A 16,579-nucleotide genomic window follows, 5' to 3' on the forward strand; every position below is an offset into this window, starting at 1 on the left:
GGAATTTGTGTTTGTTCCTTGAAGAAGCTCTCCACAACAGCCAATTCTAAATTGCAAGAAAGCATCAGTTTTCACAAACTATGCAAAAACCAGAAGATAAGTAAGATACTACAATAACTGAGCATCTAAATTTCAAAACTACAATTAGAAATTCTGAGGGATGGCAAATATTGGAAGTACACCACTTTACAATGCTTTCTGTTTCCAGGACAGCCTGGTACCCCAGGATTTCCAGGTGCCAAAGGTTTTAGAGGCCCAGAAGGTGATATAGGAGCACCAGGCTGCCCAGGCTTCCCTGGTCCATCATGTGACACAGGATTACCAGGGCCACCAGGACTCAGAGGTGCCACAGGCCTGCCAGGACCTCAAGGTACACAACATCCATCAGGTTGCCTCATAGCTCTAAGCTTTGAGCATCTTCTTTTAGAGGATTTAAGTACATGATTTTTGTGGCTCACCATAGGGGCTGCTCGTTAGTGGAGGGTACATTAAGTTTTGCATGTTGCCTTAAACTCAAGGAATGTGTAGTGTGCATCTCAGGTCTTCCCTTCTCGTGCTGTCCCTTAAGTGGCCACATCACAGTGTGTTCACTGTTGAGTAATAAACAGAAGAGTTCTCTCTTATGCTATTGCCTTGAGTAACTTAACTGAGCTCCTGTCATCACTGTGACACTTATCTTCCCTATTCTTGAAGTGTTGTTTAAGGAGAGATGGGTGACGTATATCTCAAAGAAACCCTACAAATTAGTAGGGATTTTTATAGGGCACTTCTACCTAGACAGAACCAGGACTTCAGCATGGTAGCAAGGTTTCCAGATTATTTTGGCATGTTTGAGGATATTCAAATTTATACCAAATCTGTGACTTTCTACTTTTTAAAACCAATTGCTGAACCCTTTTCCTGCATTTATATACATAGATTAAAGCTCTTTTTTTCAGGCTTACCAGGCTTTAAAGGTCAGAGAGGAGACAGAGGTCTAGCTGGGCCACCTGGAATCAAGGGTCTCAAAGGCTTTCCTGGCTCAGAAGGTCCTCCAGGTATTCCAGGCTCCCGTGGACTTCCAGGACTTCCAGGCAATAAAGGACCACCTGGTTTCCCAGGACAAATGGGTATGTTAAACATCCTGCAATCCACCTCACCTCTAACTTCTCTTGCTAAGGGAGTGGTTTCTACTGCTGTTAAAGCTCCAACTGCTTAACACCCTCCTCCCTTTCCAACTCTAAGATCCTGAACCACAATGGGGGCAGGAACAATAGAATTATAGAATCACAGACTGTTTTGGGTTGGAAGGGACCTTTAGAGGTCCTCTAGTCCAACCCCCCAGCAGGGAGCAGGGACATCTGCAACTAGAGCAGGTTGCTCAGAGCCCCGGCCAACCTCACCTGGAATGGTTCCAGGGATGGGGCATCGACCACCTCTCTGCCAGGGTCTCATCACCCTCAGCATAAAGAAATTTCTTCTTTCTCTCTTGTCTAAATTTCCCCTCTTTTAGTTGAAAACCATCAGCCCTTGTCCTATTCACTACAGACCCTGATAAAATCATCTGTCCCTATTTTTCTGACAAGTACTGAAAGGTTTCAGTAACGTCTCCCTAGAGACTTATCCATGCTGAACAACCCCAACTCTCTCAGCCTGGCCTCACAGGAGAGGTGTTCCAGCTCTCAGATAATTTTTATAGTCTTCCTTTGGACTCTGCTTTTTGCTTTTTACTCTTCCTTAGAATTTGACAGCAACAGCATAGCAGACTGAATATGTAAATAAAGCACTTAATGTTACCAGGAAGCAAAGGGATTCCAGGACCTCAAGGATTCCCAGGTCTCCCAGGAATACAAGGCCCAATGGGAATCTCTGGTGTAAAAGGTGAAGAAGGAACCATGGGTCCACCTGGGCCTAGTGGAGAATGTGGAGACATAGGAATAAAAGGTTTGTAAAACTGCACTTCACTCTGTAGCTGTGTTACTGCTATGTTTAGTTTTGTTACTGCTGCCTTAGGAATACATTATTCTTTTTTTAAGGATATATTTTCTTCTGTTTTCAGAGACATTAAATGCTAAACCTAGTTATCTGACAAATGCATAATAAAAAAAGTCAAGAAAAATTTAATTCCACTCAGATCAATAGGTACAATAGTGGTAACACTAAACCAAACAGTGTAAGACCACTTATTCAAACAAATGTCAAATTTTGCCCTGTACCCATCTGAAAATTTAGGTTTTTCAAGTTTTTTATCATTTTGCCTGTGTAAAACATACAGGAAATAATCTCTCTAAAACTAACATAGGAAAGACAATAGCCATCTCCAGGGTGCCATCTCCAGCAGTACACTGTGGAGTGGACAAACAGGGAATCATTCTGATTTAATGTTACCTGGCTTACTACTGAATTAACTAAAAAGCAGGAGAAGGATAGTAAATTCCATTAGCAGTGATCCTGCTGGAACAACTGAGAACTGCATTAGTATTTGAAGGCTTTCTCTGCTAGAGAAGTCTTCACTAAGATTAATTTTCAGAACATGTCACTCATGAGGATTGACTTCTCTTCCTTATGTTTGGTTCCAAGGTGAAAGAGGGCCTCCAGGAGACAGTGGCTCCATCAACATCCGTCTTGAGAAAGGGCAAAAGGGGGAACCAGGGGTTCCTGGTGAGGATGGATTTAGAGGTGAAAGAGGTAAGTGCATAAAATAAAGCCCTGCATACACACATATTCATCTGATGACATCACTGGTGCTTTTCACAGGTGTGCACTTGTAGCTGCAGTAACATCCAGCAGCCTCCCTGTGTTTATAGATCTGAAAGTAGCAGGCGAGGTTCTTTGGAGTACGCAAGGTGTGAAAATGTAGCTGTGTACCAAAGAAGTGTCAAATTGTGGCTTGACTGTTTTGGTCATTATCTTCTGCAATTACCTTCAGGTGAAAGAGGTAGTACTGGTTTCAGAGGCACGCCAGGATTTCCAGGAAAGAATGGTGTCCCAGGACTGCCAGGTGATCATGGTGACACTGGACTGATTGGGTTTCCCGGATCACGGGGTTTTCCAGGACCAAAGGGCTTTAAAGGAATTGCAGGTTTTCAAGGAGAACCAGGTGACCAGGTAAGCAAAGTGGAAGTGAAACGTCCTGGACTTTACAGTTATCTCCTGCCTCCAAGGAATATGATGAAGGGAACTTCTGCCATACTTACCCACTAGTTGTTCCTCCTGAGCAGAGACTGTCAGTATCATAGGAAAGGCAGATTCCTTAATGCAACTCTTCAATGCTTTGATGGCATTTTAGCAGGAACTGTAGTCAGACTCCACAGACAGCCTCTCCCCTCTCTCCTAGCTGCATGTTGTGAGTTTGTTAATGTTTCCACTTGGTGGAAGTCCAGGCAACACTGCACTAACGGGGGGGAGTGGGATGGAAAGGGATGCACAATCAAGTCTTAAACTTTATTCCTAAGAACACACTGAGAAATGCCTTACTACAGAGTTTGTAACATAGCAGCAGCACAAGTACAAAATAAATATTAGCTGCTTCTTCATATGTGCTCTATGGAACAGCAAAGCCAAGAGACAAGGCAAGTCATGTCTTCTGTGTGCATACCAACCGCTGACACCAAACAGAGCCTTGGCAAGCAACACTGCTCAGGAAGACATGCACAAAACTGCACATATGTCACTCCTGGCTACACAGTAAAATTCTGCACCTGGCTTGGGTGCTAGGTACACAGGCAGTGAGATTACAGGAAGCATAAAGCACAGGGTTTTTTTTTGGTAAAGGGACATATCTTTGCTTGGCTTCCCTTATATTACATTTCTTTAAAGAGATAATCTATGTTTTGTGATTATAGGTAATGATCGAAAAGAAAAAACAGAAATCTTGACATTTTTACTGTTACATCAAAACATATTTCTCTTTAATATTTATAGTAAATTTTCAGTAGCATACTACATTACTTGGTACATTTTTATAGTACCTTTTAAATCACTCAAGCCATCTCTGGGGAATTTAAGCCATTCAAGCCAAAAGCACAAATTCCAAATGATAAGCAAGTCTCATCTACAGTTTCTTGGAAGCTTTTTTGGTAAGTGTTAGACATGAAACCAAGACAACAAGCTTTGCTTTTCTGGTGAGATTAGGTACAGTTTTGCTGTTCATATCAGTTGCTGGTCTGTTTATCAGTGTAAGGGAACCAAATGCTTTTATAGATCATTCCTCCTACACATGTATGTCAAACTCTTTGTTTCTTTGTTTCTTTGTTGTTTTGTTTTTGTTTTTTGTTTTTTTTAAAAAAAATCAGGGTGATGTTGGCTTACCAGGAATCACTGGAAATCCAGGACTGACTGGCCCAAAGGGATCTAAAGGTAATGAGTTTATATAGACATGTTTTTGAAAAACAGCACTATCCTTACTATGTAAAAGCTCTGATAGATGGCAAGTGCTCACTGGAAAAAGGAAAACAGGACAGAAGTGAAAATAATTAAAACATGGATGTCATTAGAAACAAGACTGACTGACTTGAAGGCAAAATTTGCATTTCAGTATATTCTTTAAGAGTTTGTTCCTTTTAAAGTAGGTCTTACTAATTTAGAAAATAAATTGGTGTCAAATAGTTTAAAGATTCCATGAAAAAAGTAAAAACCCATTCTTATGGATCTGTAAGATCTGACAAATCAGAGAAAATGCAGTCATTTAAGGTACTGTGGTATGGTATTATACAAATAATATAGATATTTTAAATACTACAGCATAATTTATTATTTCTCCTATATCACTCATTTTCAAGGATTTCCAGGCTACAATTTTTTACTTCTTGAACTGCTGAAAGTGTAGTGTAATAAATACTACAGAGTTCCTACCTGTCCATGCAAAGGTATTCAGTTGAAAAGGTACTGTTTTTTTGCATAGGCAGAGATTACTCTGAAAATTTATCTATCATCTTTATTTTTTAAGAAGTGTTTCAAACAAATACAAAATGGTGCTGTCCATCATATTCCAAATTTCCTCAGAGTAGGATTTCATTACTAATAAATAACAGAATTAAATTCCTGCCTGGGGAAAAAAAAAAAAAAAAAAAAAAAAAAATTAAGGGAACAACATACACCCTTTTCTTAGTTACATTTTCCATTTCTTAAAAAAATCAAGAAGTTATCCTTTCAACTAATGCAGGAAATGGCCTATAAGGGTGGGGATTGCTATGGCAGGGTAAATCCAACGACACTTGAACTTGATATTTCCTCTTAACTCTTCACAGCAGACAGGAAGCTGGAGACAGTGTGAATAGGTAGGAGAGATCAGACATTTGGACAATGTCAGGGAAAATTGCTCAGAATTATTGATTCTGTGATGAGCAGGAATTTCAGCACAGACAGAAGGATAAAGGTGTGCTGGCTTTAAGGCGAGTCCCTACGAGGTCTTGACTCTGTACATGGACTCATGCTGTGTTGGTTTTGCACATCGTCCCAAACCTATGTAAGGAGTTCTCTTTGGTTAATAAAGTGCTATACAGAATGTATGCGGTATCTTTAACTTTTAGTATATGATGTCAATATTGGGAAAGTTCCCATAATCTGGGGATTTTTTTTCGTTTGTTCTTGTTTTGTTTTTGTCATTATGGGCAGCGTGCATGAATCCTGCCAGGAGTCATGCTAGACACCAAGCTGAGCTGGCAGATAATTTGCACGTGCCAAAGCATTTTTCATTCTGTGTTGTTTCGGTTCCTTGTATAGCTGTTAATATCTATGAATAAATTATCTGATCTTACAAAATACTCCACCTTTGGTTTTGTGAATGAAAAGAGTACTTGTGTGAAATGAAAGTCATTGTACCTCAACAGGCAAGAGAGGTGACCCAACTCATCTGCCTGGTGCACACGGTCGAAAAGGGCCTCCTGGGGATCCAGGATTACCAGGTACCTCTGTCTGAGTGAAGAAAAAATTAGACTTTAGAACTTATTTTCTCTAAGGAGAGGGAGCTCTGTTTCCTTTGTGTGTATGTTCTGTAGCTGTAAACCCAGGGCTTAGAGAGGTATCCCCATGTGCAGCAGGACTGGCAGGAACACAGGAGGCAGAGTCTCCTGTGGTCTAGTACAGCACTGATGAGTGTACCAATACTGACCAGAACAAAACCTGGCTTGGCCACATCTCACTAGTGATTTCTGCTCTTTCAGCTGTCACTAGAGAGATCAGTATAATTCATTGCTCACAAAGAGATGCAAGGAGCCTTCAGTATTTAAATAAAACTGTTTTTCTGGTCAAGAAACCCTGTACTGAACTTCTATATTTTTAAACCTGCCATGAGATGAAGCATGGGCAACTTTAAATGGAACATAAACGAACATGCTAGATTATTTCTTTTTCTTTAAGGACCCTGTGGATTCCCAGGAGAGAAGGGTTCACCAGGTATCCAAGGGCAACCTGGAAGACCAGGATCCAAGGGTGACCCTGGATACCCAGGAACACCTGGATTCCCAGGTAATTCCAGAGTTTAAAAAATATTGCAGAGTAACAGCGCAAAAGATGAAAATACAGCTGAGGAGGCACCTCTTGAGGAGGAGGCCAGAGAAATGAGAGACCATATGAAGGTGTGTATCAAAAGCTGTTTAAATACCTATTGACAGCAGCAAAAGTGTGCTCAGAGTCTCACAGGCAGCAAGATCTGTCAGTTCTTCACACATTACTACACACTTTCAGGTACCTCTGGATCAACACACTGTGCTGCATAGCATTAAAAAAAAGCAAACCCAAAACATCCACAATTTAATAGGTTTGCATATTCACAGAATATTTTTTTCTTTCCCCCACACCCAGGAGCCACAGGTGCTCAGGGATTGCCAGGAGAACCTGGAGAAAAAGGAAGACATGGGATTTTGGGACCTCCAGGATTACAAGGACTAACTGGATCCCAAGGCAGGAAAGGCAAGCAGAGCACTTCTACAGCTAATGCAATAGCACCATACTATTTATAAATACCCTTTTAGTGGTGAAAATGAAAAAGGCCTAACCATGAGTGTTACTCTGATTGTGTTCTCTTCAACTACTAGAAGAATTAAGCCTGTTCCCATCACCTTTGAAAAGTAACATAAATGCTGCCTTATAAAATAGGGCTACCATCTAAAATGAGCAAGGAAGAAGGCAGAGACGGTTTCCGGCTCAGCTGGAGTAGCTGTCAGGAGAGGCGAAGGAAGAGTTTGCAGTACTTGTGCAGCTTCCCTCGGGTGCCGCTGTGTTCTGCCTGCGCACCACGGGGTGCCGCTGCTGCCCTGCAGAACCAGCCCACTGCTGCAGCCAGCGCTGGCCTACACGCTCCTGTTAACCAGCTGTGATAACTTGGGTCGGCTTTTGTTGTTGTTTTGTTTTCTCCCAGACGTGATTCTTGGTGGATTTAGTGTAGAACCGTTTCCTCCAAATCCTCATTTACACTTCTCACAATGATTGTTATGTTTGGATTCAACAGCAGTTCATCTATACAGTTGTTTTCACTGGAGAGCATTAACTTCTACTCTGCTCAGAATGATATGTTGAAATTATAAGTTAAGTTAATACTTCATAGTTAGGATTAGGATCTTACCTATTGCCTGTGTGGTTGAAAAGAAGGTTAACACCTTAGAAATTATAGCCAGCAATGAAAACTGAACCAGATTTGTATTCCAGTCCAACTGGAGAATGTAGATCTTAACACTATTGTCAGTAAGTGTTGTTGCCAGCGTTAGAAGTTACATGGTTAATTAACTGTTCATCACTTTGCACACAGCCTCATTAGTCCTATCACTTCTCATTTACATTACATGTCTTGTGCCTGAAGAATTTTTATATTAAAAGAATTAGTTAAAAAGCATCTATCTAAGCATAATCACATTTCCTTTATTACAGAGATAGTTTTACTAGTTCAGGGCTTAGTCTGGCAAGCCTTAGTTGCGTGAGTAATCCTTGATGAAGCAAATATTGAGACCATCAGCAGAATTACTTGTGTGAGTAGAAGCCGAATTGGGCTGTAAAATACAGAAACGGTGGTTCATATGTAGGTCAGCCAACTCAGCCATACCTAGAAATATGGGACTAGAGCAATCCAAAACGCCAGAATTACAAGTGCTGATATTATAATGGATTGCTGGCAAATGTGTCAGAAATTCCCTGGAAAGCAAGTAAACTAAGCCATCAATCTTCACCGAATAAGCTGAAGATCAACAAAGTTTTAAATTGTGATCTCAGTGCCAAAAATAGTTAGGAGTTCATAATCATTTTAAAATACCTCTGTTAAATTCCCCAAATTGGCATGCAGCTCTTACATATAAGGTGAAAATGGGAATGTGCCCAATGTACAAGCAGGCTACGGAAAGTAGGACTGAAACTTAGAGTGTTAAGAAAAGTTAAAGAGCAGTTACTTAAGGGCACAGAAGATATTACAGGTTGGACTACTAGTATCCTGTATTGTAAAGGGGATTACACAGAGTATACTATCAGTGTCTTGCAGGTTTCAAAAAAATATTCCGAATTTAAAATTTCTCCAAGCCATTGTTTGCTACAGGCTGGGTTATTTTCTTTTCATTCCTTTGCTAAATTTAAAAATAATTCAACAGTTTCTGAGAAAAAAGCTATGGGATTATTATTTTTGGTGTGTCTGTTAGAGAACTCTAGTGCCCCCAATTTTTTCCTGCCAAATCTGACCAGCTTCTAACCTTAAAAAAAAAAATATCTCCATTCATCCATGTTTATGTAGAGCAATGAACTGTCCCGTGATTCATGCCCTGCAGGTACAGCAGATCTGCGTGCTGGAGGACATGCTGGGATCAAGCACAGGCACTGAAACAGAACTAACATCATCTGTGCCAGGAAGCAGCTAGACAGGGAAAAGGAGACAGAAAGATAATTCAGACTGGTGGAATAAAACCACTGCAACTGGACAGGGAATCCTGCATAGCAGGGAGAGGAAGTGCTGGGGAAGGCAATGGGGCAGAGACAAGCAGCAAAAGTGGCAGAGGGACAGGAATAGGCACTGACAGTACAATTTACCTTCTCAATGACCCATGTCCACTCTGATCTGTCCCTCTCTGGAGCAAGAAGTATCCCAAGTCTATTCCTCAGTCTGAAAGCTCTTTGGAACCAGCTTTGCAGAGCCTGTTGCTATCAGCAGGTGACAGGCTCCCATCTGCCTTTCACAGGGGTACGTCTTTGCCCCCGATACCTCACCCACACCAGTTCAGGAACTGTGGGGTGCTAATGACAAAGAGATATTTTTCCCGTCCACTGCACAAAAAGCACAGTCTCAGACTAGTTCAACTTTAAAAAAAAAAAAAAAGGACAAAAGATTGCCATCTATGCTTTTACTTACTGTGTTTTAGCAGTCAGCAAAAAAGTACAGATTAGAAAGCAAAAGTTCTGACTACCATAAACACTCAGCCTGGGATCTAGTCACCAACTGAACATGAATAGTGACAAAGCTGCTCTATACCATCACATGCCAGCACGGGTCTCACCTACAGATTCATTGTCTTCAAAGACTTTTGATGTTCAGTTCAAATAATTTTTGCCACAGTGCAATGCAAAAAAAGCAGATTTTGTGTGAAATCTGCAGGGCCAGGGAGAAGAAGTCAGGTGAAAATTTAGCTCCTTTCTAGTGCAGCTAGATTAAATTACACTTACATTTGGAACAGAAGCCATGAAGAAGTGGCAGACCCTACTTAAAATGTAAAGCTGTATCTCAGCCACCTGGTCACAAAGCAATAACACCACTAACTTCAGACTAGTTTATCTCAGGTAGCAGTAGTAGTCTGGCCACAGACTATATAGAGAGTTCACTGTAGAGTAAATTAGTCCCATACTGAGCTTCCTGCTACTAGCTGCAGTATAGGAATACCTGAAGGATTAAAAGCTATGTTTTCTGATTGCTTTGATGGGAAATTGCATTATGGTTGCTCTTTTCAGATTTTTCACATCTTCCTTTTCTGAAGTCTGCACTCAGGGGCAATGTGATCTCCTTTTCAGTTGCCAGTAAGAATCAAACTCAGCAAATACCCTGCCTTGAGCCAGAAGATGTTATCAGGGGGAAAAAAAAAAGCATAATTGTTAATTGTGACTTTAGAGGATTATTGTGGCACTCACTCATACCTGTAATACCTCTCAGGTCTTCCTGGACTGCCTGGACTGGATGGCTTGGACGGACTCAAAGGTCAAAAAGGTTCTGCAGGAGCTCCAGGTGAAGGAGGGAAATAGCTACATGTAACAGAAAATCTCTTAAATCACTGAATGTGCAGGGATTGAAGCACCTTGGTTTGGCATTTGCCTTGCCCAGAAGATGCTGTTAAGGCCCAGACTGAATTTTCAGACCAAATCTACAGTGTGCCTAATGACATACCTGCAGTTATTTGTGGGGAAAACTTTAAAACTTCCATTACTCACAGTTTTGTTGGAACCTTTCAAGGCTGTTTATGAAACAAAAATGTTCAGTGCAGATGATGCAAAGGAGAGCCAAGTTTCCAGGTTTTTTTTTTTTATATGTAAAAGATAAAACTAACAAATTAATGGGAGACTTAGGAAATCCCAACCTCACTAAGGTCCATGGGAGTTGTGCCACAAACTTAGAGAAACCTGGATTTTGCTCACACTGATCTGTTTGCAACTTTCAAAAGGTGCTTTTGAAGCAGTATTAAAAAACAGTGCTTACCCTCTAACTAGAGATTACATATGTATGCTGATAGAAAATTAAGATCATGGCCATGCAATCTGTTTACATTTCTAGTTTTAGACAATAATGACACCGCATAGAATAACCCCTGAAAGGGAACATTAAAGCAGAGATTACTTTCAGTGAAAGAGATGAATTAGGGCCAGATTCAACAACACTCTATCCAGCTTCCAAGAGAGAACCAGAGAAATAGCACTAGGCGACCCTTGCAAGGAGGAACATCTGCAGCTGGTATTTCCATTCTGCACATCTGTATTTGTACTCACTGTAAGCTTTATGTACATAATTGTTTTCATATAAAGGTCAAAGTGAAACAGGGCCCCCAGGATACTCAGGAGAACTTGGACCAAAAGGAGACAGAGGTGAACCTGGATGGCCTGGTATTTCTATCCCAGGCTCCCCTGGAGAACAGGGATTCCCAGGATTCCCAGGTGAGAAGGGGTTTTTTTATCCTTAATGATGCCCTGCAGAGTTGAAATGAAACTCATACAGGCTCTTCCCCTGGTTAGTAGGAACATGAATGTATACTTAAAGATTCCCTCCCTACCAACATTTCTGTCACAGGAACATGCTGATGCTTCCCAAGTAGACACAGAGACCCCAGCATTTCTTGTTTATTATATTACAGGAGAGGAAAGAAGGAGACTAGAGAAGGAGGGACTTGGACAGACTCGGGGAACTCGCCCTGTCCCAAGCATAAGGATATCATAGTCCCCACTCATCTTACCTTTTTACCATTTCTTCTCTTGTTAGAATTCAGGAGGCTCTTTGTGGCCATAAGCCAGTGTGTGATGATGCATTCTTTCATTTAAGTAGATTTTATAGAAAGAATTCAAAAATTTTTACAAGATAACATTTTCACTTTTACAAGATGTCTTCACTAGCCTAATCACTGGCATGTTCAGTGTAGAAACAAGAACAAACATTACCTCCACAACATCACATGTCAGCATTCTTCTAGTTAGTAACTAATTTCTGTAATCTAAAAGAACCTTTTTTTGGTAAAATGTCATCTCTTAGGTAGAAGAGGACCTGTTGGACCCACTGGACCTATGGGAAGATGTCCTGATAGTGCTTCTCCTGGTCCTCCAGGTGACCAGGGACCACCTGGTTTAGATGGCATCAGAGGTATTACAACCAAAATAACAGATTTAATCATGTAAAAGCACCTGGGGCTACTGTGAGTCACTGAGTGGCTGTCTGTGGAGCAACATGTAATACTGCAGAGGGAACAAAGAAATCAGTCAATACCACAGTGAATATGCAGAGAAGTGATCACTAGTTAGATCACCAGAGCAAGGATAAAACACAGATGTACAGATTCAGTTTTCTGGCCTCTATGACAATTCTGTGCAAGTCCTGCAAAATCCAGCCCTGGGAAAACTACAGCTGGCAATTCCTGTTCTGCAGACCCTGCTTCTGTTACCAGCAGGGGTTGCCAAGGGTTCTAGTCAACTCCTGTAGACTGTAGTCCTCAAATGGAAGTCTTCCAAGTTGTTCTGATGCCTTACAACAAGTATCATCTGAACCCTTCCTTACTTCCTACTGGGAAACAGGGGATGGAGACTGGAAGGGCAGGCAATGCTGTAGTAAATAGAGAGGAACAGCTTCTCATGCATCCAGCAGTAACTCACCACCTTTTGCATGCACAGAATCCATAGTTTTGGGAGCTGTAATTGAATTCCTCACAATGCCTTGGGCAAAGGCTAATGCTAGTATCTCTAGAAACACAAGTCCCAAAGAAAGAAAAACCAAAGCAAAACACCCCAATGGAAGATGGCTATTTTTAGATGTTTATGCTTTGTGCACTTGTTAAGAATTAAGTTCTTTCACCATAGGTCATCCTGGGAATCCAGGTCCTCCTGGAGAGACCATCTTTGTGAGAGGAGACCCAGGTGATAGCGGTTTTCGAGGAGCACCAGGTAACCCTGGGCAGCGAGGGCAACAAGGAGCTAGAGGTCTTCCAGGGAACCAAGGAAGAGGAGGCCCAAAGGGTATGATCTGAGACATTTTTAGCTAACTTAAGCCCAGCCCTGGGCAACCTGAGCCTCACGCACAGGGGATTGCCATTGGTGACTGAGCCATACAAGGGGTGGGGTGGGCTGGACATCTCACAGACCTGCCCTCTTACCTACCAGTCAAGACAGGGCTGGAGTAGAAGGTCGGAGCAGAGCCAGATTCATACATACTGCTTCCAACAGGTTGCTGGAAGCCTACCCTACCAACTAGAGCATGAGGCAGTACATCTTTCCACTCTGCCAGATAAAGCAAACCTTGACCTCTCTGCAGTGCTTTTGAGAAACTACAGAAGAGGCAGATAAGTTTGAACTAACACAGTCTCACACCTGCCCCATATCAACAGCTCTGAGCTTCCAGCATATTCCTTAGTTTGAAATCAGATATCTAGATACTCTGCTTCTTCCAAACACTGTAGAGAAGTCGTGTCTACACCGATCCCTTCCAATCTCTACAAAAAGAAAAGTAAAAAATTTTAGTTCAGTTCAAGACCTGGAAGAGAAAAAGAAAATGTGTTTTTCCTTCTGGGAGATGACAGAGTTGAGTTTTGCCAAGCATTTTTTGTTATTCTAGCAGCTAGACTTCATCTTATTTGTCTGTTCACCATCTCGGAATGCAACCACATGGAACTGCACAACTGTTTTGTTTCCAGGTCCTATGGGAATCCATGGCCCACAGGGTCCACCTGGTGCTGTAGGACAACCAGGAGATCAAGGTTTTCCAGGAAAACCTGGTCCCAGAGGTCCCACAGGTACTTATGAAGCTGTTGCTCATTGTCACTCAATTGTTACCATGATCTTTCTGTTCATATACAACTGTACTAACATCTACTTGCATACAAACGATTTAAACAATCTGAGAAAAATCAACCAACCACCTAATTGATTTCTCATGAGTTGTGTAAGAATTTCTGAACTGTGTATTTGTTTCTGATGTTACCTCACATACGTGATTTCAGTTCTCATTCCCTTCTTTACTCCAATTTACATGCCTGACACTTGTTTCCACCTGCACCACAATGGCCACGATCTGCTTTCCGTTTTCCAAATCCTTCAGGTTTCACAGGTAAGTTCATGACTACTAATGGTTGTTTTCATGTGGGCTTCCTTCTGTATAGATACATTCCACTCCTATGGCAAGGGGTTCTTGGCTCAGCTGCTAGGACAGTAGATGCTGCTGCAAGAACATGGTGCTAAGGTTGTTCACTGCCAAGCAGACCGATACCACGATAATGCTGCACTGGGAAGTCCCACACTGTCATGTCAATTCCACTTGTAAAACAACTTGTTTCAATTTAACATTTTGTTGTTTAGTTGCCACAAGATTCTTTCTAACCAAAAACTCAGCAAGACCTTGAATCCTAACACTGGATTACTACAAACACTGAACTCTTAATCTGACTAAATCACTCCGATTCTGATCTTCTTCCAAAATGCAAGTAGCCAATAGCTTTCAGTAACTTTCAATACATAAAAGATGGCCATTCTTTATTTGTTATTATTACAGTTATTTTAAATGGATGCTGTGTGTTAGCTTCTTTGGCTTCCCTATTGACGGGTTTGCAGCCTTGGGGGACGAAGTGCTGCAAACCTTCACACATGCCAGGGTGTTTGTGTTGAAGTTGGGTAGACTTTAGGATTGAACTCAAATCAGTTTGGAGCACGTTAAGACAAACTATACACCAAATATTTGAAACCTATCAGCTAGCATACACCTGCTCACACCTGCTGTAAATGCTGTGCTGAAAGACTGTAAGTAACATTAAAAGCAGTGAGACCCAGTAATTTAAGATTTTAAAATACTTAAAGTGCACACATGTACAGTAAAACCAGCTCACAGCCATGTTGATTTTTCACTTGGGACTTATTGACCAATGTTCTGTCTAATTTACTTTCCTATTACCCATCCCAGGTGACCCTGGTGAACCAGGAAAAACAGATGATACCTGCCCTACAATCCCAGGGCCTCCTGGGGAAGCAGGCCAAAGGGGAGATGATGGTTCTGTAGGATTGCCAGGGCCAATAGGCCACCCTGGACCCCAAGGTAAACATGTTCCAAAGACATGGATGTCTGTTTTAGCCATTTAGACAACAAATTAGAAAGGGTCAGAGTGTCCATTTTACTGCTTTATGTTTCACCCTGTCTGTTCCCCTTGAACACTTACTAACTGTCTCCAGAAACACGTGGTGGGCTGGTTCACGCTGAGGATGAGGATCAGTCCAGCTGAACCAGGCTGCCTGAGCCTGCCTGCCCTACCTTCCCCTTCCCTAAGCCAGGGAGGGCAACAGCATAGGGCACTGCTGAGAAAAGAGCTCTTCAAATGGTATTTTTACAAACAAATGAAAAGCAATGCCTCAAACCACTCCTGTGGTTTGGACAGGTTATATTTGGTCAATGTTAAAAAAATATATATGCTTTAAAATTTAGGGAAATCACGAAGCTCTGCTAACCAAAGTCCTAAAAGGACACTGAATTCAGAGAAGTGGCTACAATAGCACTTTTTATCTGTTAGAACATGAAAAAGTTACTGCAAAAGACAACTGACCAAAGAGTTTTTATAAAAAAACGATGAAAGACTGAAACATTCTTCTGAGAGATAAAAAGAAAACAAGGGTGATGCCAATAGTGATGATTCCACCAGTGCTTTGATTTCCACAGTAAATTACACAAGTTCTGTAAAGGACATAAAACCTTATCAGCAGGTGCTGTTAGTAAAGCCGTGCCTCTGAGCTGCTGCCATGGATAAAAGGTGAATGAGTTGAAGAGCTCCCAGCAGAGCTCTGCCCTGCACCCACCCTTCTCCGTGGGGTGGGTTCTGCTGACGGGCCTGTGTGTGCTGTGCACCTTGGGACAACATGTGGGCTCTCAGTGCAGCTACACCAAGGCTAAGTCTGTACCTTGTGTTCGTCTAGGAAGAAAAGGTGAAGAAGGGGCATGTGGGCTGCCAGGCCCAGACGGCTTACCTGGGGCACCTGGACCACCAGGTGACCAAGGGAGCAGAGGAGAGCAAGGGTACGCAGGGCCACAAGGTGAGGATGGAGCATGGCCTTTGGGTGAGATGTGACAAGATGTACAAAGTTTTCCCTCTACTCCCCCAGTTCACACATTGATACATCCCCCTCTAGCCTGAGACACCACAATGCTTCTTTCCCCCTCTCAGTCCAGGCACTGATAGTGACATTTGTCAATGATTTCATAATGCATAGAAAGACCTCCTGGAAGATCTTGGCGTCCGTTATTAACCAGCAAGGCAATTACCCACACGTGCTGAAACACCATCTATCAACAGGCACGTGTTTCTGAGCCAGGGCTAACAGCACCACTCTGCCAGGAATTACAAGTGCATTTTTACTGTGACTATTCTTTAATAAATTAATGTCTTAATACCTAAGTAAGAAAAGGGGATCAGCTGTTACTGCAGGGATTTAAACTCCGTCCACACAAATCATCCTAGTTTAGGAAACGATTGCCCACCAAAGTTCATTTCTTAATCCACGCAGCACAGGACAGAGGCACAACAGAAAAGCCAACTGTTGAGCACTCAGGGGCAGCCTTGTTCATTCCTGTCCCATAAGAAGGGTAACTTGAGTCAACTGATGTCTTTATTGCCCATGACATCCTGTAAAGTTGTATTACATTCAGTCAGGAACCCCCTGCTGATCACTTAAATACAGTAGAATATAAACTTTCACCCAAGCTATGTCTTCATTCAAGTAAATTTCTTTTACCTCTTCTCCTCTGTATAAGGTCCCCCTGGCCAGACTGGTATCCCAGGACCACCAGGCCCCCATATTAGGTCTGCAAGCGGATTCTTGCTCGTTGTCCACAGTCAGTCAGACAGAGAACCACTCTGCCCACAGGGGATGCCCAAATTATGGACTGGCTACAGTCTGCTGTACCTGGAAG

General features: G+C 42.0%; 1 protein-coding gene across 1 annotated transcript in view; it reads left to right on the top strand.

Moving 5' to 3' along the window:
- LOC103772853 (collagen alpha-4(IV) chain-like) overlaps positions 1 to 15,702 on the top strand; it is a gene marked incomplete at both ends in the record, with an annotated part of 36,498 nt that extends 20,796 nt beyond the window's left edge. The window contains 15 exons of the mRNA XM_008940198.1: positions 209 to 370; positions 948 to 1,109; positions 1,780 to 1,923; positions 2,560 to 2,667; positions 2,909 to 3,087; positions 5,811 to 5,885; positions 6,340 to 6,447; positions 10,097 to 10,168; positions 10,960 to 11,088; positions 11,647 to 11,785; positions 12,496 to 12,579; positions 13,326 to 13,424; positions 13,730 to 13,738; positions 14,585 to 14,676; positions 15,586 to 15,702. Coding sequence (XP_008938446.1) covers positions 209 to 370; positions 948 to 1,109; positions 1,780 to 1,923; positions 2,560 to 2,667; positions 2,909 to 3,087; positions 5,811 to 5,885; positions 6,340 to 6,447; positions 10,097 to 10,168; positions 10,960 to 11,088; positions 11,647 to 11,785; positions 12,496 to 12,579; positions 13,326 to 13,424; positions 13,730 to 13,738; positions 14,585 to 14,676; positions 15,586 to 15,702 — 1,679 coding nt within the window. The remainder of the gene's footprint in view (positions 1 to 208; positions 371 to 947; positions 1,110 to 1,779; positions 1,924 to 2,559; positions 2,668 to 2,908; positions 3,088 to 5,810; positions 5,886 to 6,339; positions 6,448 to 10,096; positions 10,169 to 10,959; positions 11,089 to 11,646; positions 11,786 to 12,495; positions 12,580 to 13,325; positions 13,425 to 13,729; positions 13,739 to 14,584; positions 14,677 to 15,585) is intronic.
- Positions 15,703 to 16,579: the final 877 nt, after the last annotated feature.

This window comes from Merops nubicus, unplaced genomic scaffold, assembly GCF_000691845.1.
Source record: "Merops nubicus isolate BGI_N331 unplaced genomic scaffold, ASM69184v1 scaffold34725, whole genome shotgun sequence".
NCBI lineage: Eukaryota > Metazoa > Chordata > Aves > Coraciiformes > Meropidae > Merops > Merops nubicus.